At 42.6% G+C, this 25,978-nt stretch overlaps 2 protein-coding genes across 2 annotated transcripts in view; both read left to right on the top strand.

Annotated features, from left to right (window-relative positions):
- LOC308333801 (putative transmembrane protein 244) overlaps window positions 1-9,901 on the top strand; it is a gene marked incomplete at both ends in the record, with an annotated part of 10,135 nt that extends 234 nt beyond the window's left edge. The window contains 5 exons of the mRNA XM_080790283.1: window positions 4,024-4,109; window positions 5,068-5,144; window positions 7,398-7,523; window positions 8,891-8,935; window positions 9,804-9,901. Coding sequence (XP_080646409.1) covers window positions 4,024-4,109; window positions 5,068-5,144; window positions 7,398-7,523; window positions 8,891-8,935; window positions 9,804-9,901 — 432 coding nt within the window. The remainder of the gene's footprint in view (window positions 1-4,023; window positions 4,110-5,067; window positions 5,145-7,397; window positions 7,524-8,890; window positions 8,936-9,803) is intronic.
- Window positions 9,902-14,764: 4,863 nt separating this feature from the next.
- fkbp6 (FKBP prolyl isomerase 6) lies at window positions 14,765-22,166 on the top strand (the record flags this gene model as incomplete). The annotated part of the gene is made up of 7 exons (XM_080791328.1): window positions 14,765-14,879; window positions 15,797-15,886; window positions 17,638-17,840; window positions 18,629-18,748; window positions 19,799-19,990; window positions 20,764-20,873; window positions 22,073-22,166. Exons 1-7 carry the CDS (start codon window positions 14,789-14,791, stop codon window positions 22,164-22,166), a joined length of 900 nt encoding a protein of 299 aa, XP_080647454.1. The 5' UTR covers window positions 14,765-14,788.
- Between the last annotated feature and the right edge of the window lie 3,812 nt (window positions 22,167-25,978).

Below are 25,978 nucleotides of genomic sequence, written 5' to 3'. Positions count from 1 at the left end.
TCTGAGAAGCTGGAGAGAGGTGTTTATTACTTTGTGAGAACTGAGACGGACGCGAGTTGACTCTTGTGTACTACTACAGTACTGAGTCTGCTGCACTTGTTTCCTTATATCTACACACTCTCTTCGGCCATGAAATCGCTGATCTACAAGCTCGGCTATTTCTGATGTCGAGCTAAGGACCAGAGCTGCCAGGAAGCTAACTAAGATGTTTACTCTCTGGGGGGGGGGGGGGGGGGGGGGGTCCATGGTCATTTAGAGCTATGGACCAGAGCTGCCATGCAGGAAGCTAACTAAGATGTTTACTCTCTAATGTGATCCTGGGCTCTACACACCCTCCGCCAACCTGGGGAGAGCAACGGACTTGAACTCATGCTTCCTTCATGCTTGAGTGTCTACCTGTGTGCCACCTACATCCCCCCAATTGAATCCCCCTACTTTACGGAGGACTTTTTCCCCACATTAGAAGAGGATATCAGCCGTTTCCAGGCACAAGGTCACATTGTAGTTTGTGGAGACCTAAATGCCAGAACAGGACATGGGCCTGACACCCTCAACACACAGGGAAACAAACACTTACCAGGAGGGGAAAACATCAGCTCCCCAACATGTCCCCCAAGATTCAACCACGACAAAACTACAAACAAACATGGGTCACAACTACTACAGCTCTGTCGCTCACTGGGTCTGTACATCGTTAACGGTAGACTCCGAGGGGACTCATTCGGTAGATATACATGCAGCTCATCCCTGGGAAACAGCACGGTAGATTACTTTATCACTGACATGAACCTGGCATCTTTCAGAGCTTTCACAGTCAGCCCGCAAACACCCCTGTCAGACCACAACAGAACCACAGCCTATCTAAACAGATCAACACACAGACACAAAGAACAAACGCCAAACAAACTACACAATATAAGAAAACGTTACAAATGGAAGGAACATAGCGCAGAAGCCTTCCAAAATGCTATTAGACAAAAACAAGTCCAATCACAACTGGACCAGTTCCTAGAAAAAACCTTTGAAGAAAACAGTGAAAGTGTAAACAGGGCAGTAGAAGGCCTCAATTATATATTCGAACTTACAGCCTCACTAGCAAACCTAAAAGTATCAAACAAGAAAGCCAGAAAAAATGTTGAGAATGACAAATGGTACGATAATGACTGCAAGAATCTCAGGAAAAAATTAAGGAAACTATCAAACCAAAAACACAGAGACCCAGACAACCACAACACACGTCTCCAATATGGGGAAACACTGAAACAATACAAGAACACAGTAAGAGAAAAAAGAGACCAACACGTTAGAAACCAATTGCAAGACATTGAGGATTCCATACAGACAAACAGCTTCTGGGAAAACTGGAACAGACTTAATAAGCTAAAACAGGACGAATTACCCATCCAAAATGGAGATGTATGGGTAAATCATTTTTCAAGCCTCTTCGGCCCAATCGAGAAGAACAAAGAACAAAAACAAATAAAAGATAAACTACAAAACCTAGAGTCAGCCATAAAAGACTACCAGAATCCACTAGATTCCCAAATCAACCTAAAAGAACTACAAGACAAAATAAAAACACTTAAAACCAAGAAGGCCTGTGGGGCAGACGGAATTCTAAATGAAATGATAAAATTCACCGACCTCAAATTCCAACTGGCCATATTAAAACTCCTAAATATTGTGCTCAGTTCTGGGATTTTCCCCAGCACATGGAATCAAGGGCTAATAACGCCACTCCACAAAACTGGAGACAAATATGACCCAAATAACTACCGCGGGATTTGTGTAAACAGCAACCTCGGAAAAATCCTCTGCATGATCCTCAACCACAGAATTCTAAATTTCCTCACAGAAAGCAACGTCCTGAGCAAATCACAAATTGGCTTTCTACCAAAATATCGCACAACAGACCACATTTACACTCTCAACACCCTAATTGACAACCAAATAAACAAAAACAAAAGCAAAATTTTCTCCTGCTTTGTCGACTTCAAAAAAGCATTCGATTCAATTTGGCATGAGGGTCTGATGTACAAACTGTTGGAAAGTGGCATTGGGGGAAAAACCTATGACATCATAAAATCAATGTACACCAACAACAAATGCGCAGTTAGAATAGGCGAAAAGCACACAGACTTTTTCCCCCAGAGCCGTGGTGTTAGACAGGGATGCAGCCTGAGTCCAACACTCTTCAACATATATATCAACGAATTAGCAAAAACGTTAGAACAGTCTACAGCTCCAGGCATCCCCTTGGCAAACACAGAAATCAAATGCTTACTTTACGCAGATGACCTGCTGCTGCTGTCCCCAACCAAGGAAGGACTACAGCAGCAACTTGATCTCCTACACAAATTCTCCCAGACATGGGCCCTGACAGTGAACCTAACCAAGACTAAAATCATGATATTTCAAAAAAGGCCCAGCCGCCAAAACCACCAATTTTTCCTAAATACAATCCCACTAGAACAAACTAAAAACTATACCTACCTTGGCCTAAACATCAGCAGCACAGGGAACTACAACCAAGCTGTAAAGGACCTGAGAGACAAGGCAAGAAGGGCATTCTATGCCATCAAAAGAAACATCAAAATAGACATCCCAATTAAAACCTGGCTTAAAATACTGGACTCGGTGATAGAACCAATTTCCCTCTATGGTTGCGAGATCTGGGGACCATTAGCAAACCATGACCTGGAAAAATGGGATAAACACCAAACCGAGACCCTACACACAGAATTCTGCAAATCCATTCTCCGTACCCAGCGAAAAACACCAAATAATGCATGCAGGGCAGAATTAGGACGATACCCACTCATAATCAAAATAAAAAAGAGAGCACTTAAGTTCTACAACCACCTAAAAGAAAGTGACCTAGATGCACTCCATAACAAGGCACTCACACACAGTGAAACTCTAGAGAGATGCCCCCTCAGCCAGCTGGCCCTGGAACTCCGGGCACAAACACAAACAGAGCCACGAGATAGAAAACCCATTGGACTAAACCAAATTATAAAACAGCAAAGGGAAAACTATCTGACACATTGGAAAGAAGCAACACAAAAGCAGAGTAAACTAGAATGCTATCTGGCCCTAAACAGAGAATACACAGTGGCAGAATACCTGAGCACCGTGACCGACCCAAAACAAAGAAAAATCTTAACTAGGTACAGACTCAGTGAGCACAGTCTCGCGATCGAGAAAGGCCGTCATAGGCAGACCTGTATCCCGAGAGAAGACAGACTATGCACCCACTGCACACTAAACGAAGTGGAAACCGAGCTACACTTCCTAACCATCTGCCCATTGTACCAAGACATCAGAGACACATACTTCCCACAGATTACAACCACACACGGAGATTTTGAAAACATGACCAATGACAAAAAACTCCCATATCTGCTGGGCGAAGTACAACAATGTGCAAACACAGCAGCAAGATTTGTGAGTTGCTGTGATAGGAGAAGGATATCAAATGGAACACAACCACCCTAAAGACTAATAATTGTGTATATTCCTGCACTATACCTGCATCGAGTTATCTTGGTACACAGAAGTTGATCTATTGAAGATTCTGACCTTCAAAGTACATAATTTTTGTTTTGATTGTATTGCTGTATTGTTGTATTGTTCTTTCTGCTTTGGCAATGTAAACGTATGTTTTCTCGTGCCAATAAAGCCCTTTGAATTGAATTGAGTGTCCAAGTTGCTCCTTTACACCTGACAGGGGGGGAGTTTCCCTGGTTGGACGTATAGCGCGTGGAAGGAACACGTTATTCCAACCAGTTCCTTTCCCCTTCCATCAGGCGTCCCCCGGCTAGCCAGGGGGAGGTATAGTTTAGAGACCAGGATCACTGCATGTTTTTGTGAGGGTATACCTATACCCTATAAGGGATTTGGGGGTCCTTGACACGAAAACGTTTGGGAACCACTGCTCTATATAGGCCATATAATGTGGAGGGGGACATTTCTGGACTGACCTAAATGTTTTGGACGCTGTTTGTCGTCCTCTCCTCCCAGGTCGTCCTGCAGAACCTCTTGATGTGCATGGTGACCTTCTACTCCCTGTACTACATTGTGGTCAGTGTCTGCATCGGAGTGCTCAGGTATAGATGCACATCAAACACGTATAGCCCCCCTATTATGCATGCGTGCACGGTGCACATAAAATATGGCACAAATGCGCAGGTGTATACAATTTACAATTTAGGCATTTAGCAGACGCTCTTAATCCAGAGCGACTTACATTAAGCAAGAACAAAAAAGCATGGGAATACATCACATAAAACATTTATCATGAAACATGCGTAAGCTAAGAAAGTAACAGTGGAATATCTATATAATGAAACTATACACATGTAAAACAGAAACTATACATCTATACTACTATGCTATATACATCTGTACTATGACTACATACAATGCAATTATAGTGCTGTCTACATAACATGCTATAAGTCCTTTTCGGGAGATATTATCGGGTTGGAGCGGATGCTAATTTTACGTCACGCTGTTTTTATAGTCAGTGATTATTAGTCAACAAGGCGGAATCAGATCAAGTATACCCTGAAATAATTCCCGCGATCATAATTTGAGGGCCGGCTATACCCGATAAAATCCTTGATGCAGCGTGTAGTTTAGCAGATTTATTTTTTTAAATATAAATATTCATGAAGACTATTTAGCGTCTGTATGTATACCTTTGTTATCCCACGGGGGAAATTCTATTTTATGGGCACTAAAATTACGGTCGCGGGGACTTTTTTGGGGTATTTCTTATTCCGGTTGTATGGTGTCCTGCCTGATGATGACTATACAAATCAGTGACTCCAAACATGACACATTTTTTCCATCCGGTCCAAACTGGTTCACGCGGCTGATTTTGGAAGACTAGACCAGTGCTTTCCTCCGAGGTGGAAAGCACTGGTGACGCGAGGTTAGAACTTTGGTTTGTTTAATGCATAATATGTTGACATATTACTACTGTGTGCGTGCGCACGTGCGTGCGTGTGTGCGCTCGTGTGGGCGCGCGCGTGTGTGTGTGTGTGTGTGTGTGTTCAACAGAGTGCACGAGGTTGACAGCTTACTGGCTCCGTTTGACTACACGACACCGCCGTCATGGCAGAACCCCAAGTACCTGGGTGAGTTTTATTGGGCCTTTTTTTCTGACCTGAGATCAGATTCACATACGAGGTTTCCACTGGACACACACTGGTCCGATTAACCCATTCTGACCTGAGATCAGATTCTAAAAAAATGTCAGTCGTTCTTCGATTTTTCAAAAATAGCAGATCTACAAGCTCGTAGCGCGCCACTCGGTGGCGCGCTACGAGCTTGTAGATCTGCTATTTTTCAATAGCTAAAGCATAACATGATGCTATAACACCAAAATGGGTTCCCGTTCAGAAATGGGTTAAACCCTTTTCATTTCAGGGAAAAGCAACCTCCAGTTTGATATACGAATCAGACCGACTTTTGATACGATCTCTGGAAAAGCGCAATCAAATGAACGACCTCTGAGAGTGTGCAAAAATGGCACCGAATGGCAGAATCCACCCTGCACACTCTCTGAGTTACACAGCCCCTATAAGGGTCTATTTGGTTGCCTGCCCTTTTACCCAGAATTCTCCCCAGTGAGGAGTGGGAGAGGCTCATGGACAGCAGCCGGCTTGCGACTTTGAATTTCTCTAACTGTAAACTTTCACGACAGCATGACAGTACAAAAATAATTTATGAAAAGCTACTACACAGTGAAGTCTGTTCACAGAAGTTGTTGTAGGATATGTGGGGATTATCTGACGTCGAGGTACCATTTGAGTGGGCAAAACCTTACATATACTAAATAATACTAAATTGTTTATAGAGTCAATATAAGTAAAATAATATAGCCTCTCGTCCCACCTGGAATATTTAGCCAATGGCATATTACAAAGTTATCCCCCTCACTGGGGAGAATTCCGGGAGGAAAAACGGGCACGCACCGGGGCAATGAACTTTATTTATTTTATTTATATAGCACCTTTCAGAGCAAGGTTCCAAAGTGCTGTACAGTACAAGTTTAAAAACTAGAAACATAAAAAAACAAAAAAAAAACAATAAGAAGACAACATAGCAGCAGTTAAAAATGAACAATCTCCTATATAAAGGGTAAAAAAAAAACATTCTGTGTAAAGGTGAGTTTTCAAAAGTGACTTGAATACAGGCACAGGTGGTGCTAATCTTACATGCACCGGTAGAGCATTCCATAGTCTATAGGTGCCCGGGCGGCAAAGGCCCGACCACCTCTGGTGACTATAGGTTCGTCCTATAGTAGGGATCTCTAATAGGGCCTTATCGGAAGATCTGAGGGTGCGTTTTGATTTCGGTGGGGACAGCATTTCCAGGATGTAGGTATAGGGGCCAGTCCGTTCAGGGCTTTATAGGTGAAAAGTAATTAAGATTTTAAAGTCGCATCTGGTGCTCACCGGCAGAGTCGCAAGTACGGGTGTAATATGGTCTGGTTTCTTTGTATTGGTGAGCAGACGGGCAGCAGAATTTTGAATTAACGTGTAGGCGGGATGTGGTTTTCTTGCTATAAGTAAGGGGTGAGTTGTCCAGTATCCCATGGGACTATATGCATTGCAGGCAGATGAAATCTCATGGCTGCATGCATGCAGGGCCAGGCTATAAGAGTAGGCTACAAGGGAAAGAGATAATATTAAGATGTAAAATAAAGATGGCGTGTGTGGTATAGCAGCAGGTATGATGTTTTGAACATTAGCGTCATGCGGTGTGTATATACGTTTACTGTCCATGATATTTTAGAAACGTTAGCGTGTGTGTGTGTGTGTGTGTGTGTGTGTGTGTGTGCGTGCGTGCGTGTGTGTGCAAGACAACGTGCACGGTGAGTTGACGAGCCAGACGGGGATATATAGAAAAGGTATAGCGCACGTCCTTAAAGGTGCCGTTTCAAAAGACGAGTTTGTGCATCGTAGAAATGTCAAGAAAAGTCCACGTACTTCACATTTATATGTTTATATGTGTGCAGCTAGCTGTATACAGCTGTATATATATATATATAGGCCTATGTCCTGCTTCCACTCTCTCTCTCTCTCTCTCTCTCTCTCTCTCTTTATAACGCTGAGGAAGGCCTGCGTGCCGAAACACATTCGTTTCTCTAGTCTAGGTGGACTTACTGCTGCTGCATGTGATTTCATGAAATACAAGAAACTCAAACTTTATACTAAGAGAGTGCGGATATTCCACCTTTTTCCCAAAGGTTTTCCATTGATCTTCATAAGAATCTGCACCCATCAGCTTTCAGCTATACACAAAGACTCGACTTATTGTTGGGTCTCCCTGAGTAGAGCGCGTGCCCTTCTTCACCTATAACGGTTGTTGTGTTCCCTCCACAGTCAGCGTCATCTCCATGGAGGTCACGTACATGGTGGGCGGCCTGCTGTTTGCCTGGATCGTGGAGGAGTGGGTGTGGGACTACGCCATCACTGTCACACTGCTGCACATAGCCATGACGGTGGCGGGTGAGACGCGCGCACGCACGCACACACGCACGCACGTACTATAGGCTACTGTGGCGGGTGAGACGCATGCACGCACGTATACTGTAGGGCTACTTCTGAGGATATCAACAGTTTGCGGGGAAACTTTGGATTTTATTAAATGTTGTTTTACCTGAGCCTGAAATATGTTATGCACCAGTGTTGTGTGACACACTGGAAATACTATATAAATAGTATATAAATACGAAATAGTATAAAATAGTATATGCACTCCAACCCTATAACTTATAAGCCATAAACGTAACCTCATACTGTATAGCATGTGGCTACATTAAGCGTGTACTTGAACCCATGCACATACATGTATCTCTGCTGTCGGGAAGAAACCACCTACTAACTCCAAATGTTTTGTCAGGAAAGGAAAAATATATAGGCTACATTTTTCAGCAAATTAAGAAAACCTTACATTTTCAAAACAAAGGAATACTGCCTCATCAAAGTTGGTGGTGTGACTTTATAAAGAAAGAAAGAAAGAAAAGGTGCCCCTCGGGGCACAGGTCTCCACCAGGGCAGGTCAGGTTGTGGCCTCCTGGTGGCGCTGTAATAAGCCAATGTGAAAAGGGTGCGATTTCTTCTTGCGCCTTTGATGCCAACTTGGATGATTTGAGGCATTTTGTTCCAAAAATGTGTTTTGCAAAAAATCCTCACGCATGCATGCATGCATGCGTGAGTATACGCTGGTACAAAGTGGATCAAGAGAATAGAACAGCTGATGGGATTTGCAGCCTTGACCCTTGACCCTTGTAACGGACCCGTTAGCATATACCTTTATTGTGACGCTCAGGAAGTGTTGTCATGCTGGCCTTTGAATTTGACCTGCTGGGGCCAGTTAAGGATAAGGATAATTGGTATAGATTTGCAGCCCTTATGAAAATGCATGGCAGGCAGGCAAACGCACGCACGCACGCACGCACGCACGCTGAATAGGAGATGCTGTCAACTGGAACCCCACAAATCTAACAAACGGACATGGGGAGACCGGGCCTTTGCAGTGGCTGCCCCTTCTCTCTTGAACTCACTCCCAACCCACATCAGAGCTGCCCCCACCCTCGAAATGTTCAAAAGCACACTCAAAACCCACCTTTTCAAACTGGCTTTCCCTACATAACCCCCCCCCCACACACACACACTGACACACCCCTTCTTGTTGTTTGTCCCTCTTTTGATTTTGATTTCTAGTTTTTAACCTTTTAAACCGTTTTAAATAGTTTTCTAATATATATGTCTGTACTCTTTCTGTAAAGCGACTTTGGGTACCTAGAAAAGCGCTATATAAATCGTATATATTATTATTATTATTTTATTATTTATTTTCTCTGTGTCCACAGTGATGTCAGACTTCCCTTCTGCTGAACACTGGTGGATAGCTCTGGGTAAGTCTGTCTGTCTGTCTGTCTGTCTGTCTGTCTGTCTGTCTGTCTGTCTGTCTGTCTGTCTGTCTGTCTGTCTGTCCGTCCGTCCGTCCGTCCGTCCGTCCGTCCGTCCGTCCGTCCGTCCGTCCGGTCGATGCCAAACTTTGCATACCCACTCCCTGGATGACAACGATGAACCTCTGCCCCAAATTTGCCTGTCATAGCGCCACCAGGAGGCCGACTTTTATAAAACACTTTTTTTTATATTACTCCTCCTATCTCTACAGTCATGTAGTCAATGTTTCAGATTCCATCTTAATTGGCTATAACATTGGCTTTCAAAGTTTTCAGGATTGGCCCGTTTTGAAGAAAGAAAAAAGCCTCAAATCATGAACGCAGCGTGCAATTGACGTGAAATATTTCACAGACTTTCCTACCAGGCTGAGGAATACCGTATATACCCACCCTTTTCACATTGGCCTGTTATAGCGCCACCAACAGGTGGATTTTTGCAAAACACATTTTTGGAACAAAATGCCTCAAATCATCCAATTGTCATCAAAAGGAATAAGAACAAATGGCGCCTGTTTCACATTGACCCATTATAGCGCCACCAGGAGGCCACGACCTGACCTGCCCTGGCGGAGACCTGCAGTGCCCCGGGGGGGCACTTTTTGTAGTTTCATTTGAGTTTCCAGTTTTCACTATTTCAGAATTAGGGGCTTAATTAAGTGTTCAGTTCATTATAGATTTAGCTATACGTTTGGGTCCCGGTGAGTGCCACCTATAATATTATTTCACTTTTGGGCCTTGTGCTGAACTTGGGTTGTATAACGCTCGCTCATCAATCATTGCTTTCGTCCTGTGTCTCCTGTCTCCTCCAATGCAGGCTCAGGTCTGGTCATGATGATATTCGGAGGGCAGCTCCTGGCCTACAAGCTCTTCAACAACAACTTTGTCTATCCAACCGAACTGGAGGACTTCTGAAGCTTTGTATATATACACTATACAGCCTTCGACGTGCTGGAGGGGGGGGGGGGGGGGGGCTGCTGGGTTCTAAAGGTGGAATCTCATATCTAGCGGCTGGCCAGAGCCATAGAGTAAGACAGAGTTAGTTACGACATTGAGGGGGCAGAAAACTAGAAATCCAGGAGAAGCGAGGAATGGAACCGATAACCATCCAGCTCTACCCTCCCCCGAGCTACTGCCGCACCCCATTACTGCATGCGTCAAAGAATGAAAGATTATCTGTTTTGTATCGATGTATATATATATATAACAGCCTCTGTTTATACTGTATAGCTGTAGTTTAGCATACTGTACATTACTGTATATTCTCCATTTGTACAATAAACACTTTAAAAAGTGTGTGGGTGTGTTTGATTGATTGAAATATTACAGTTTGCAGAATTAGGCCTACAGTACATTTCAAGCACAAACTCAATACAAAGACTGTTAACACTGAGTGGACGACCCTATAAAACATTACACTTGTTTACAAGAGGGTCCACATTGTTCATTTTATCAGTGTGTGTGTGTGTGTGTGTGCACTTACCACAGCCATGCCATAATAATACATGTTTCAAGTAGGCTTAAGTGAAAAATAATTGTGATGATGATGATGATGATTATTACTTGCGCAAGCAGAGCGCGCAAGTAATCATTTCGCTTGGTCTCTTCGAAGTGAAGCCAAGTTTTCTTCAACCGTAAGTCTGTGCCTGGTTTGCTGGGACCAGTTACAACATTACGTCATCCTTGAGAGAGTACATGGTGTGTATATGACGTAATGTTACAAGTTACAAGTTACAAGTTACAAACCAGGCACAGACTTACGGTTGAAAAAAACTTGGCTTCACTTTTTGGAACCAAGTAACCACGGTATACTGCTAATCAAATTACAACTACATACTCTGTATGTAGTTGTAATGTGATTTGTAATTTGTAAATCTGTGCCTGGTCTGCTGGGACCAGACTACACAGATGACCATATCTCTTACGTCATCACTTACTATTTACCATTACTATTTTTCATATAAAGGCAGAAGATAGTAGAAAAGATAAAGACACACGGTTATTTGATCTGGATTGCACAAAAAGTAAACTATCACAAACAGGAGGTTTACCAACAACACTCAGTATAGCAATTGGTGCACAAGTGATGTTGACTACTAATGTAATGGTATCTGATGGATTAGTCAACGGTATCAGAGGACTTGTTGAGTATATTGACTTTGAGAAAAACGACACCTATGTTACAGTAATACTTGTTAAATTCCAAGACAAAGATGTTGGTCTTAATGCGAAGTCTAATAGTAAATATAAAAATTACCCAGAAGCAGTTCCAATATACAGACATGAAGCTATAATTTTCCATGGAGGCAGAAGAACAGGATCAACAAATAGGTTTCAATTCCCGTTGACATTAGCTTGGGGATTAACTATTCATAAGGTTCAAGGTTTAACTATACAAGAGATTGTCGTATCTATGAAGGGCTCACGTTTTAACCCGGGACAAGCCTATGTAGCATTCAGTCGAGTGAAAAGGATAAGAGATCTATATATACTTGATTTTAGTCCTAAAAAGATCAAAGTAGATAAGAATGTAGAAAGAGAAATGATACGATTACGACAATCACCTCTAGAAAATCCAAATATACGGAAGATAACTCAATTACCATTAAAACATTCATTAAAAATTGGATTGTTGAACATCAGAGGTTATCTAACACATTTACAAGATATAAACTCAGATTCCCAACTCGAAATGTTGGATCTAATAGCTTTTACTGAAACACACTTAAAGAAAAATAATAACATTACTTTTAAATTAAAAACAATGAACACCAATTACAAAACAATCAGGAATGACAGAGAATATGATATAGGTGGGGGAGTTATGTTTGCTATAAAAGAAGATATTGCCATTGAAATAATTCAAAAAGAAATCGAGATATTAGAAAAAGTAGAACACGTATGTATACATAAAATAAATAAAGATCTATATATCATTCTTATGTACAGATCACCTAAAACAAACCTTACGGAATTAAACACATTTCTCAAGAAAATGGTAAAGTATCTATCATCTCCGACTTCCACAATTATGATAATAGGAGATTTCAATGAAGACCATTATACTGAAAAAGATATAAATATAAAGACCTTCATGTCAAGATTAGGCTTTAAACAATTAAATACAAATCCAACTACAGATTTCGGAAGTATTTTAGATCATGTATATTTCAACAAATTTGAAAGTATTATTACAGAAATTGAAGTTAGAGACACATATTACTCTGATCATGATTTAGTATTAATATCACTATAGTACAAAATGAAATACATTTAAAACAATTGACAATTTACAATAAGTAATAAAAGAATTATACTGTATAATATATTTTAATTCAGTTTATATACCTTTTTTTTCATCACATATCAATGATTCATTTTTCTGTAAAAAAGTAGTTAGGTAGCAAATAGTTACACGTAATGATTATACATTTCAAACGTTCCTTCACAGAGATACTGAGATGTGATACTTTCCAGCGGTCGAAAGTACTTGCGCGCTCTGCTTGCGCACTAGTAGGCCATTTATGGCCTACTAGTGTGCAACAAGCAAGTATGCACTCGGCAGAGTGCAGTTCTAGTTATTATTATTATGAAGAAAATAATTGGCGTTATTATTGTAGTGTAATTTTAGGACTTTCTATTTGGTGCACTGTTAAATGTGGCTGTGTGAATTTGATTTAATATTTGATGATTCAAATTCCTACATTCTTTCCAGATGTGGTCGGTCGGTCAGACAGACAGACAGACAGTCAGACAGACAGACAGACAGACAGACAGACAGGTACCCCATGATGTCATGCTGTTGGTCACCTGACCTGTGTTGTTGCTGTTGACCCCTGACCCTATAGTGCTTCCTCCTCCTCCTCAGCTGCGCAGGTTGTGTTGTTGGTGATTCAATCCACCTGCTCTACAACGAACTACTGTACTTTATTACTGTACATGTAGTTTGCAATTATGAATATCCTAACCGCGATGACATCGCTCAATGGCTTCAGGACACGCATGCAGGTAACGTTGGGCGAGTTTTAACTACAGACGCCCGTTTGCTTTGCTGTCGTTCTGTGATGATGACCGACACATGGTCGAGTGCATCAATATTATTGTTGGCCAAAAAGAACATTTTCTACGGCGCGTTTTTAGCTTGTAAAATGTGTTCTTTTTGATGGCGGTCAACATGGATTACTTGCAAAAAGTGTAAGCTTAATTGTTTCATCAATTATCCCCTCTTCTCTGCACAGGCTTCCCCTATTAAGTTTAACGTGCGATTCAGAAAAGGTTAATTTGAGTAAAATACACATGGCCATATACGTGCATTTTGTAATTAAGGAAGTTGGTCGACTTTTAAAGACTACTAGCCTACTGTAGTTTTGACTTGTCTGGTCTGGTTGAGGCTTGAGAGTAAAGCAGTAATATTTTCAGTTTTTAATATCAATAAGCCCTGCTTTGATATGCATAAGGCCATGGACTCCCGTTTGGTAAGATTTCTTTATTTTTGATCTCTGTAAAGACCCCAATCTAAGCCTAAGACCTTAATTGTTGGGCAATTATAGACTATAGTTAGTATATTTATTTATTTTGGTCTGATATGGTCTGTCCAACAGTCCAGAATTCCTTTACTGTCTGCTAGAGACAACAGTGAATTAAAGATAGATCTTGTACAATAGTGTTGTTGTTTCCTTTTGCTGAAGATAACTACCGGTATACATCATTTAGACGATCTTCAAGCGAGGCGTTGTGTTGTGAGCTTGTAGATCTTCTATTTTCACAATATTTATCCCCCACCAGTGTATGCGCCCAGGATTACATCAGATCATTGACACTGGGGCCCCTTTTCCACCGGTTGGTTGCCAATGGGTTCAGTTCTTTTTGGTTTTTAGTCCATGAGCCAGAGTTTCAAAATTGAAACGTTAATTATGAATTGAGTGGAGCAAAACCATACCTGTATAAGATTGTTATCACCATGAAACTTCTCCAATTGAGTACTTACAGTACACGAAGACAATGATTCTATTACAAAATACATTTTTAAATATGCAAATGAGGCATTATGTAAGAAAATATGCAAAATAATAGAAAATATGAAAAAGCTACTATACTGTGGAAGGGTTATCATGTATTAATTTACTTGTATTGATCCTATAAACAATTTAATATAGGGTATAGTTTGCCCACCAATTTTGGAGCTCTGGCTAAAAACCAAAAAGAACTGAACCGGTTCCCATTGGGAACCGACCGGTGGAAAATAACTGAACCGGTTCCCATTGGGAACCAACTGGTGGAAAAAGAACTGAACCGGTTCCCATTGGGAACCAACCGGTGGAAAAGGAACTGAACCGGTTCCCATTGGGAACCAACCGGTGGAAAATAACTGAACCGGTTCCCATTGGGAACCAACCGGTGGAAAATAACTCAACCGGTTCCCATTGGGAACCAACCGGCGGAAAATAACTGAACCGGTTCCCATTGGGAACCGACCGGCGGAAAAGAACTGAACCGGTTCCCATTGGGAACCAACCGGTGGGAAAGGAACTGAACCGGTTCCCATTGGGAACCAACCGGTGGGAAAGGAACTGAACCGGTTCCCATTGGGAACCGACCGGTGGAAAATAACTGAACCGGTTCCCATTGGGAACCGACCGGCGGAAAAGAACTGAACCGGTTCCCATTGGGAACCAACCGGTGGGAAAGGAACTGAACCGGTTCCCATTGGGAACCGGTTCCCATTGGGAAAGAATGTTGCAAAATCGTGAGATAAAAGCACAGATTTCTTGCCAGACTCCGTTCGACCGGCTGGCTCAGCAGATGGAGGACGTGATCGGAGACGGGGGGATACTGAAGGAGGTGATCCAGCCTGGGCGAGGACCGCCTGCCCCCGCTAACGCCTCGGTGTTGGGTATGTACAATACTACAAGTCCCACAATGCACTGCGAGTCTTCTCTTCACTGTTTGATCAGCAGTGAAAGTATATCACTTGTGTGGTCAACTTTCAGCTACACCCCTCTCCCCAAAAAATGGCCCGTGTGTTGAAACACAGTCCAGGCCCTCGACTCGTACCAATTTCTTTATTTTGGCCCACTGTGTATTTGAGTTTGACATCCCTGAAAGTATTGTCTATATACAGTATACATACTGTACATTCATGAATCCACCTGCTGTCATCATTGAGCAATTTCTTTTATAGGGGGTTATATGTGACCGTACCATTAACCCATTTTGACCTGAGATCAGATTCATGAATGCATGTATATTATAGACAATATGTTTGGCCAATAAAAATAGAAAACGATATACCAAATGTCCCACTTTGAACGAAAAAGCCTGTTGACTGCCCATAGGCAAAGTCTGTGGCAAAGCGATTCTTTTTTTTTTGTAATATATTTTTTATCCCACGATTTTGTAACCCATTTTTCACCCATGTGCCAATCATCTACTGTGATCCTGGGCTCAACACACCCTCCGCCAACCTGGGGAGAGCAACGGACTTAACTCATGCTCCCTTCATGCCTGAGTGTCCAAGTTGCTCCTTTACACCTGACAGGGGGGAGTTTCCCTGGTTGGACGTAGCGCGTGGAAGGAACACGTTATTCCAACCAGTTCCTTTCCCCTCCATCAGGCGCCCCGGCTGGCCAGGGGGAGGCAGTTTAGAGACCAGGATTACTGCATGTTTTTGTGAGGGTACCTACCCTTGCTGTAGCTTAAAATATTGCAATCCGGTGATTACCGGTAAATGCAAAAGTTGTGACGGTGCCTTGACTTCTTTACGATAGCTCATTCTGAACCCTAGCTATCTGTGCTTTACTGTCTCCACAGCCAAGTTCTCAGGTTTCCAGGAGTATTCAGATCAACCTTTTGTGAGCAACGTCAATCATCAGCACCCTCGAATGATGAAGTTGGGGAAAGGTCGGTTACGTATCACGTCCTTTTGTCATTTTTCCAAATACTTGTTTGCACACTTTAGGCATTTTAGCAGACGCCTCAGGGCGACTTCTAAGCACTAAGGAAGGCATGAGCGCTGATCAATAAACCTGAATAGTCGTCTAAATAGAGTGCAGAGAGAATAAAGTAGTGTCTGGCACAAACTAGGATCCCAGCACCAAGACTCTTCTTTATACACAACATGCTATCTTTAAATCACATTCCTAAAGGAGAATTCCATGCTAGAAGGCTTTCTTGCCTTTTTATCTGTAGTTGTTACGTCCCCAACAAAGAGGTCCAGGTGTTATTTTGTGCAAAAGTGCATTATTGGGTATATCCCCTTGTGCTAATTCCCATCGAAATAAGTAGTGGGATACTATTTACTATATTCCAAAATTGAATATACCATTTACATTATGAAGAGAGGATATATACAAAAAAATAATGTTTTTGAGCGATGGAAATAAGCTAATTAGCACAACACCCCATAGCCCCATTCAATTTAATGCACTACAAATAAAGGTAAGAATGGGATTCTGCTTTAACATGTGGTAGAGGGGGGGGGGGGGGGGGGGGGGGATCAAAAAAAGAAAGCCCAAGTGAGGCTGTGTTGGAGCTACTGGACACAACCCGGCCTCTGCACAATTAGGAGAGATAACAGGCAAAAATTGATCAAATAACAACTCTTCTACGTTCTCTGATTGTGTAGACTTCTTGTACATCAAGTAATGCAGATGTCTAACGATAATTTAACTCTTGAGAGCGTATAAATTGAAACCAAAATGGACACATTTGGTTTCATTTCACGGTCTCAAGAGTTGGAGATCTATCAGGGTCCCCTGGGGGTCCTTGAGGGGGGTTCCAGGTGGTCCTCAGCTAAATGACTGATAATAATAGGATGACATGGGACATATAAAACCTGGTTCAGAACCTATAGCTCATCTTTTAGATGGTGTGCCTACTACAACAACCCCTGCTGCTCTCCAGTGTTGTTTTTTTGGCAGCAAGTTTTAGTCGTAGTCTCTTGAATAGTCTTCGTTTAGTTTTAGTCACATTTTAGTCACCCGGAATGTCTAGTTTTTGTCGACTAAATATCATACGATTTTAGTCAATTAATGGATTAATTTAGTCAAACAAAATGCATTTTGGTGAGTCTGTCCTAATGACAGTTTTTTTGCACTTGCTGAAAATAAGCCGATCTACGAGCTTGTAGATCGGCTATTTTCAGCATGCAACTAATTGCAAAATGACTCACACCGGATATCTAGTACACTATAGTCCCTTCGTAACATTTTGGTCCTAGTTTTCATTTGTCGACGAAATTGTCAGTATATTTAGTCTTGAGTTTTAGCCGTCATAGCTTCCATTTTGGTCAGTGGAAAAAGGTATAGTCAACGGACATTTTTCGCCTTAGTTTTTACTCGACCGAAAAATCAATGTAACGTCTGTATCTTGTGATAATGTATACGTATGTCTGTTGTTATGTATGTTATACTGTTCGTAATGTCTCTGAGGGGTGCAGTACTTAGTTTAGACAGTTTTTGGTTTAGACTAGTCATTGGTTAGACCAGTCATTATTCCTACATCTACAACCTATCTCAAACCCTCTCCCTAAACCTAACCTCCCACGGGGCAGCACACCTAAACCTAACCTTAACACATGTCTAACCAATGACTAGTCTAAACTAAGTATGCACCCCGCTCCCACACACACACACACACACACACACACACAGACGTGACTCTGCGAGGCCTGGACCTGGGCCTGATGACCATGAGGAAGGGCGAGTTCTCCCGCTTCCTCCTGGCGCCCGCGTACGCCTACGGCGCCATGGGCTGCCCGCCGGTCATCCCGCCCGCCGCCCGCGTCCTCTTCGAGGTGGAGCTGCACGACTTCCTGGACATGAGCGCCGTGGACCACTTCATGGAGCTGCCCCTGGTATGTTTATAACCCATTCTGACCTGAGATCAGATTCTAAAAAATGTCTTCTACATACCTGACAGTTTTCCATTCTGACCTGAGATCAGATTCTAAGAATGTCAGTCGCTCTTCGATTTTTCAAAAATAGCAGACCTATACAAGCTCGTAGCGCGCCACTCGGTGGCCAGTCGGGGAGCTGCCTTTCACTGTCGAAAAGGATCTTTGAAATGGACCCATTCAGAGACGAGGACGCAACTGTGTCCCCTTTAGCTTTTAAGCCACTTTAACTGTTATTTTCCGAAATCTTCTTGAAACGGTTGAAAATAATGATGCGCGTGTACTTTCTACTTTTTTTTGGTACTTTTAAGCACATTTTGATACCAACACTTTTATACTTTTGCTCAAGTAATTTTGGATCACCATACATACATACTGCGTTGTTAATACTACATTCTTCTACGTTCTACATTGCAGTATTGATTACTTAACCCATTCTAGACGGGAACCCCTTTTGGTGTTTTAACTAAGCATTATGTTATATTTATATATATATAAATAGCAGATCAACAAGCTCGTAGCGTGCCACCGAGTGGCGCGCCACGAGCTTGTAGGTCTGCTAAAAAAATATATATCGTAAAAATGCAGGCACAAATCTTTGAATATGTTCTTTCCGAGCGAACGTATTTTTTCAGGCCTAAATGGGGCTATAAGTACAACATTTGAGTGCTTCCCCCCCCCCCCCCCACCCCCACCACTGCTCTTCAGTCTTCACTGATTACTTACACCTGTGTCTTGTCTCTTGTCAGGAGGAGCAGAGAGACGTTCCTCTGTCCGCGGTCCTCGCTGTGGTGGACACGGTGCGCAGCCGCGGCAACCGCAGTTACGCGCGCAACCATTACTTTGAGGCCAAAGATGATTACAAACAGGTGCGTCTGTCTATCTTTGTGCGAATAGTTAGTGACCACTAACTATATAGAAGCTGGCCTAAACTGGTCGGTCGGTCGGTCTGTTCTGTCTGTTCTGTCTGTCTGTCTGTCACGCTGTAACCAGAGGGCGCAGCTGTATCCCACACAAAACACACACACACACACACACACACACACACACACACACACACACACACACACACACACACACACAAAACTTAACTTAAAAAAAAAACTTAACTTGTTTTTAGGATTGATTTAAAAATTATTTGACTTGTGTATAAAGCTCTCAATGGTCTCGCACCTACGTACATGACTGCCTGCCTAGATATGTCCCAAACCGCCCCCCTAAGCTCTTCCACTGCTGGCCTGCTTGCTTTGCCTAAAACAAATGGCAACACAGCTTTTTGCTTCTACGGACCGCCGTAGCTCCCACTGTACCTTCTTCGTCAGGCAGCCTCTGTAGACATTTTTAAAGCTCAGCTCAAGACCCACTTCTACAACATTGCTTTTAAATGTATCTTTTATTTTTTGTTATTCATGTCCTATACTGCTTGTTTTTTAACGTTGTTGCCTTGCTTTTCTTTTTTTTTCTCTCCATTGCTCTGTAAAGCACTTTGAGCTGCATGTCATGTCATGGAAGGTGCTATACAAATAAAGTTTTATTATTATTATTATTATTATTATTATTATTATTACTGACACTGTACTGGACAAAATATATTCCCCCATGGTCCCCTCCTACTGTTGATGAATTTACACATGAATTCTATGATTGTGTGGTCCCCTTATTTTATCTTATCATTTTAACAGTGCATTAGAATATTTAATATTTATTCTGGATTGAGATGACTTGACTGGACTGGACTATGACGGACGAACAGTTTTATGCCATGAAGTTTTAGCCCCTTCAGTGTTTATTTTTCTTTTTCGTTGTCTTTGCGTCCTCTCTTGATACTGTTATATGTTGTGCTTGCTGCACTAAACAGAATTTCGTTGTATTATGTCTCATACAGTGACAATAAAGATCTTATCTTATCTTATCTTGAGGCGCTGAAGATCCTGCTGCACAGGGACGCGGCGAGCGAGGCGCGGGACGTCCGCAAGGCGCTGCTCCCCGTCTACACCAACCTGGCGCTCACGGAGCTCCAGCTGACCAGTCCCAAGAAGGCCCTGAAGTATGGCACCCGGGCCCTGGAGATCGACCCGGGCAGCGCCAAGGCCCTCTACCGCTGTGCACAGGTCAGTGTTGTTTGTTTTTGATTTTAGTTTTAGTTATAGTCTTTTTGAATAGTTTTCCTTTTTTAGTTTTAGTCACATTTTAAGTAGTCACCAGGAATGTTCTTAAGTGTTAGTCTAGTTTTAATCTACAGCTGATTTTTAGTCGACTTAAATGTATTTTGGCGGGCCGTTATGCTGTTGTAATGACTGATTTTACACTTGATGAAAATAGCACAAAATAGCACAAATAGCACAATAACACAATATATAGTATATATATAGTTCCACGCTCACTCCAGAGGGCCACTATAGTTCCACGCTCACTCCAGAGGGCCACTATAGTTCCACACTCACTCCAGAGGGCCACTATAGTTCCACGCTCACTCCAGAGGGCCACTATAGTTCCACACTCACTCCAGAGGGCCACTATAGTTCCACACTCACTCCAGAGGGCCACTATAGTTCCACACTCACTCCAGAGGGCCACTATAGTTCCACGCTCACTCCAGAGGGCCACTATAGTTCCACGCTCACTCCAGAGGGCCACTATAGTTCCACACTCACTCCAGAGGGCCACTATAGTTCCACGCTCACTCCAGATGGCCACTATAGTTCCACGCTCACTCCAGAGGGCCACTATAGTTCCACACTCACTCCAGAGGGCCCCCATATCTTTTCAAATGGGGGGGTGCGCCGCGGGCTAATTGGTCTCCATGTGGGGGTCCTTGACATGAACAAGTTTAAGGGAAACCAACAGCGCTTCATTGTGACTGACACGTTTTCTCCTGCTGCAGGCCTGCATGGAGCTCCAGGACTACGAGGGTGCTTACGGGCATCTCATCAAGGCACAGAAGGTGAAGCCGTTTGACGTCGACATCAACGACCTCCTGAGGAAAGTGGCCACGTACGTGAGATTGAGATAACCGTCTAGCTATTTAACCCATTCTGACCTGAGATCAGATTCATACGAGGTTTCCCACTGGACACACACTGGTCTGATGAACCCATTCTGACCTGAGATCAGATTTTAAAAATGCCAGTCGTTCTTCGATTTTTCTAAAATAGCAGACCTACAAGCTCATAGCGCGCCACTCGGTGGCGCGCTATGAGCTTGTAGATCTGCTATTTTTCAATAGCTAAAGCATAACATGATGCTAATACCAAAATGGGTTCCATTCATCCACAGGCGAGCTTGTCTATTTTTTAAACGGGGGGGTTATATGCGTGCAGTAAACGTTATTGCTTTTGGTTAAACTTAAGTGTTAAATAGATCTATATTCGGATTCTGAGTGTTCAATGTTATACTAACTATTGTTCGTTATGTAACGGGGGGCCTCTCTAGCTCTTTTTTTTTTTTAAGTTTCATGTCGGGATACCAGTTATATCCAAATAGCTGATGAAATGGGTACACTCTCTCCTGAATGGATGACATTGGCAGCCCACCCTGGACATTTATTTTCAGTTTTATATAATTATATAATAAATTAATCATTTACATTTGGGGGATATCTTTCACAATAATCTAGACATTCGAATGATCACAAAAAACACATTCTTTTACTTACTTTTATTAGGGTTAAAGGTCAAAGGTCATACATTAAAAATTGTTAAGTCCAGAAAAATTTCATTAGTGTGAATTTCAGCCTCTGTTGGGGGTATTTACATGCAAATATATTATATTATGTATAATGGCATTGCAATGGCATTGCAATGAACATCAATGATGAACGTTTAGGTAAAGAAAGAACAGAAAAAATAATAATAATAATTAAGTAATTCATTAAAATACAAATGTTACCGAAAAGCAACGCTGGGGAGTCATGGATACCTCTGTTATTTCCTTAACCCATTCTGGACGGGAACCCCTTTTGGAGTTTTAACTAAGCATTATGTTGTACGAAAAATAGCAGATCTACAAGCTCATAGCGCGCCACAGAGTGGCGCGCTACGAGCTTGTATAGGTCTGCTGTTTTTGAAAAACCCGAAGAACCGCTGACATAGAAACAGGATTGTATACGAAGAATCTGATCTCAGGTCAGAAAATGGGTTTAACTTCTGCAGGTGCTTCAATCAATGCCTTCAACTGCACTGTTTCTCCTTCAGGCACTACCAAGAAGGCATGGAGCAGCTGAAGTCCGTCTGCATGAAGATGTTCAAGAGCTGCCGCGTGGATCCTGGCCCTGAGAAGAAGATGTAAACGGTGAGTTATATCAGCGGGGTCTTCACCTTTTTCAGATTTTTTTTTTAGCTGAGTTTCTCCATCGGTTTTTCCGGAAAAAAAACGCGTCCAGTGTGCAACCACCTTTTAAACCCATTAACCCATTCTGACCTGAGATCAGATTCTAAAAAATGTCTTCTACATCCTGACAGTTTTCTGAAAAAGCCATGTTTCTAAAATAGCAGACCTACAAGCTCGTAGAGCTGCAGTGGTCATTATATCCAAAATAACAGACCGCTGAATTCAGTGATTGACCGATCATAATCAAGCATTCAACCAAGCCGTGTAATAATTAAAAAATAAAAATCACACCCGTGTGAAGTGAGTGGTGCAGCAACTCCGTGTGGGGGTTTCCGGCGTGTCTCCCCCCCCCCCCCCCCGCGTCCGAAACGGTTGAGAAATGACAAAGTTACCGTGTGGCGGTCCCTCTACTGTACTGTACTGTCACTGTACTGGCACACCCAAGCATTGCATACAGTTAATACGTGCGCATGTGTGTGTTTGTGTTTGTGCCGCGTGCGTTACGTTGCACACAGCTGGTGAAAAACAAACAGCCATGCTGTTTTCGTGCTCATACCCAGACACCCACCCAGCCAGCCACCCACCCACCCACCCACACACACACACACACACACATAGCTCTGTAAGGAAGTGGTTGCACCACTCAAAAAAAGGGCTATTGTGCACTGCACACCACTTCTGCTTTGATATCCATGAGAGAGAGAGAGAGAGAGAGAGAGAGAGAGAGAGAGGTGCATATTTACAGACGGTATATTGTGTTAAAGGTATATTCAGTGATTTCACTAAAAAAACGTAGGTTTCGTTTTTGCCTTGGGACCCAAGCCTTCATCCAATCAGGATAGAGAACAAAAACGAAACCTAATGTTTTTTGACCCCCAGGGGTTAACTGGGGAGGACAGGGAGGAACTCCGGCTTATTATATGGTCAGCACACTCTATAGTAGAGAGGATTATCACAACAAAACAACAAAATAAGTGATATTTGAATTAAGTGAAATCACTGAATATACCTTTAAATATTGCTATTATGTGTTGCAGATGATGGAGAGTGTAGTCCGACCGACGGCACACGCCAGGAGTGCGTCGAAGTCTTGCAATAATGCTGTCTTTATGTTCGCTCATTGTCGTAGTTGTTCATTTGAGCCCGTTGCTCCAACACTGGGTTATTTGCTTCCATTTAACGCTATGCAAATGTTTATCAAGGGGGGGGGGGGGGGGGGTTGAATTGTTTTCTTTATTGTGCTCCTTTATCCCCTCCCCCGCCCCTCACAAACCCACCTACCCAGCGAAATCTATTTTGAGATTGTTTTGTTTGAAGGGGAAAAAAAAAAGAATTGCCATCTGTTCCAAATGGCGAGGCATGTACTGTATATTGTTTTGAGTGGCGGTTTCATCACACTCTTGTGCCAATGTGTGTTTTGCTTCCCCCCCCCCACCCCCCCCCCCCCCCCCCCCCCCCCCCCTTCCATGCTGTATTTTTTCATGTTAATATTAAACAGTTTTCATGGAGCCTGATATGGCTGTTTTGTTAATCGAATGCGCGTTCGTCAATGCTGATACATTTTTACTTTGGCTAGAAAATAATATAGTATGTTCATTAGAATAGTTCCACACTCACTCCAGAGGGCCACTATAGTTCCACACTCACTCCAGAGGGCAGCTAGTTCCACACTCACTCCAGAGGGCCACTATAGTTCCACACTCACTCCAGAGGGCCACTATAGTTCCACACTCACTCCAGAGGGCCACTATAGTTCCACACTCACTCCAGAGGGCCACTATAGTTCCACACTCACTCCAGAGGGCCACTATAGTTCCACACTCACTCCAGAGGGCCACTATAGTTCCACACTCACTCCAGAGGGCCGCTATAGTTCCACACTCACTCCAGAGGGCTGATATAGTTCCACACTCACTCCAGAGGGCTGATATAGTTCCACACTCACTCCAGGGGGCTGATATAGTTCCACACTCACTCCAGAGGGCTGATATAGTTCCACACTCACTCCAGAGGGCTGATATAGTTCCACGCTCACTCCAGAGGGCCACATGGCATATTACTGTCGTATCAAAAAAGCCAATCTACAAGCTCAAAACGTTTTAAATATTTGCTTGCACATTGTTATAATGATCATTATATATCCGCCTGCAATAAGGCTTCCATAATACGATTGGGCGCAGAAGAGCGAGGCCAATTTATGTATTACCACATGGGTTTTTTACCACTTTCAAAATCCAGCCCTTCATGGTGTCTTTGGGTGCCTTGTAGTTTCACTGAGAACTACAACTCCCATGAGTTATCATTCAAATTGAAATGTTTTGACATGGGTGTGATCAATCATCCAATCAAGTGATGAACATATATATTCTGTCCTATGTCACTTTTTGATTATGCCTGAAGAAGGTCAGTAGACCGAAAGCTTGCTAAATAAATACATTGATTGTGCGCCGATCTGAGTGTGCGGAGCTTCCCTTTATTATTTCTCAACATATTTAAAAAAAAAAAAATCAAAGACTGGGCACATTTAATTGGGATTGTTACAATACAAGCCAACTAATTATTGCATTGTTGGCGATGATGATGATGGCAAAGCAGAGAAGAACGCACCAGTAATAATCACTTAATGGGATTATTTAGGTATAGCGGAGAAGAGACGTGTGACAGAATGGCGTGGTGATGGTGGGGGGTGACAGGTGGCAGAGTGGTTGACAGACTGTGTGTGTGTGTGTGTGTGTGTGTGTGTGTGTGTGTGTTGGGGGGAGGGGGGTTACTTAGGCATGGAGAAGTGCTTGGTGGGCCTAATCCACTGACTAGACGAGTGTGTGTGTGTGCGTGCGTGCCTGCGTGCGTGTATGTATGTGTGTGTGTATATGCGGGTGCCTGCGAGCGTACATGTGAGTGTTTTCACACTGTCGTCGTCCCCGTGCCAAATGGTCGGTCGTCGGTGTGTCAAAGCCCTCAAAGACTCTACACTACTACAGCACGTGCCTCCATCACCATGGCCTCCAAACTCACTCACTACCTCCAGCTCAGGTAGGAACCATAGAGAGAGAGAGAAGGCGGACATGTTTTCTTGTAGTCCCTTGTGTGTATGCAGGAACTATGGATAACTGGACACTCTTTTTTTGTGGGTTATTTTATATGGTGAACTGCTGCACATGCTCAATATAGTTTTGTCACAATTATCTCACTGTAATTAGTATGTCTGTTGTATTTGTGAAGAGTAATGCAACTTAGGTAGACTACATATATTATATTGCGACTGAATTGAGTTCAAAATGAAATGGTTCCAACCTCCAGGGAATAATAATAATACTAATAATGAATTTTATTTATATTGCACTTTTCATTCACAAGGAATCCCAGAGTGCTAAGGATATAATGATTTGGCTGTAAAATGATGTATTCTGAGTTTCTGACCACTTACTGTTACTGGAGGACTCAGCAAAGACATGGATCTTCAATTATTTTGGCTTAATTCAGTCCGAGCAGTGCCCGTTACATGCACCGGGGGGCGCTAAAAGCCCAGAACATGTGAAACTCACGTATCATCACAACTCAGTCTCTCAGCTGTTCAGTTGTTGATCCTCCAACATGTTTTATGACAACTTTGACAGGTATAAAGGGACTCATCTTGATGCAGAGTGACTTGAGGACAGCCAAATGTCTACTAGTCCCATCTGAACATAATGTTGTGTCAGGAACGACCCCCAGAAAATGTCCGTGGTGTTATTAACAATATTGTATTAATACTTTTCAAAATTATTCCA

This window comes from Protomyctophum bolini, assembly GCF_963924005.1.
Source record: "Protomyctophum bolini genome assembly, chromosome: 19".
NCBI lineage: Eukaryota > Metazoa > Chordata > Actinopteri > Myctophiformes > Myctophidae > Protomyctophum > Protomyctophum bolini.
This window is presented reverse-complemented; position numbering and strand designations above follow the sequence as displayed.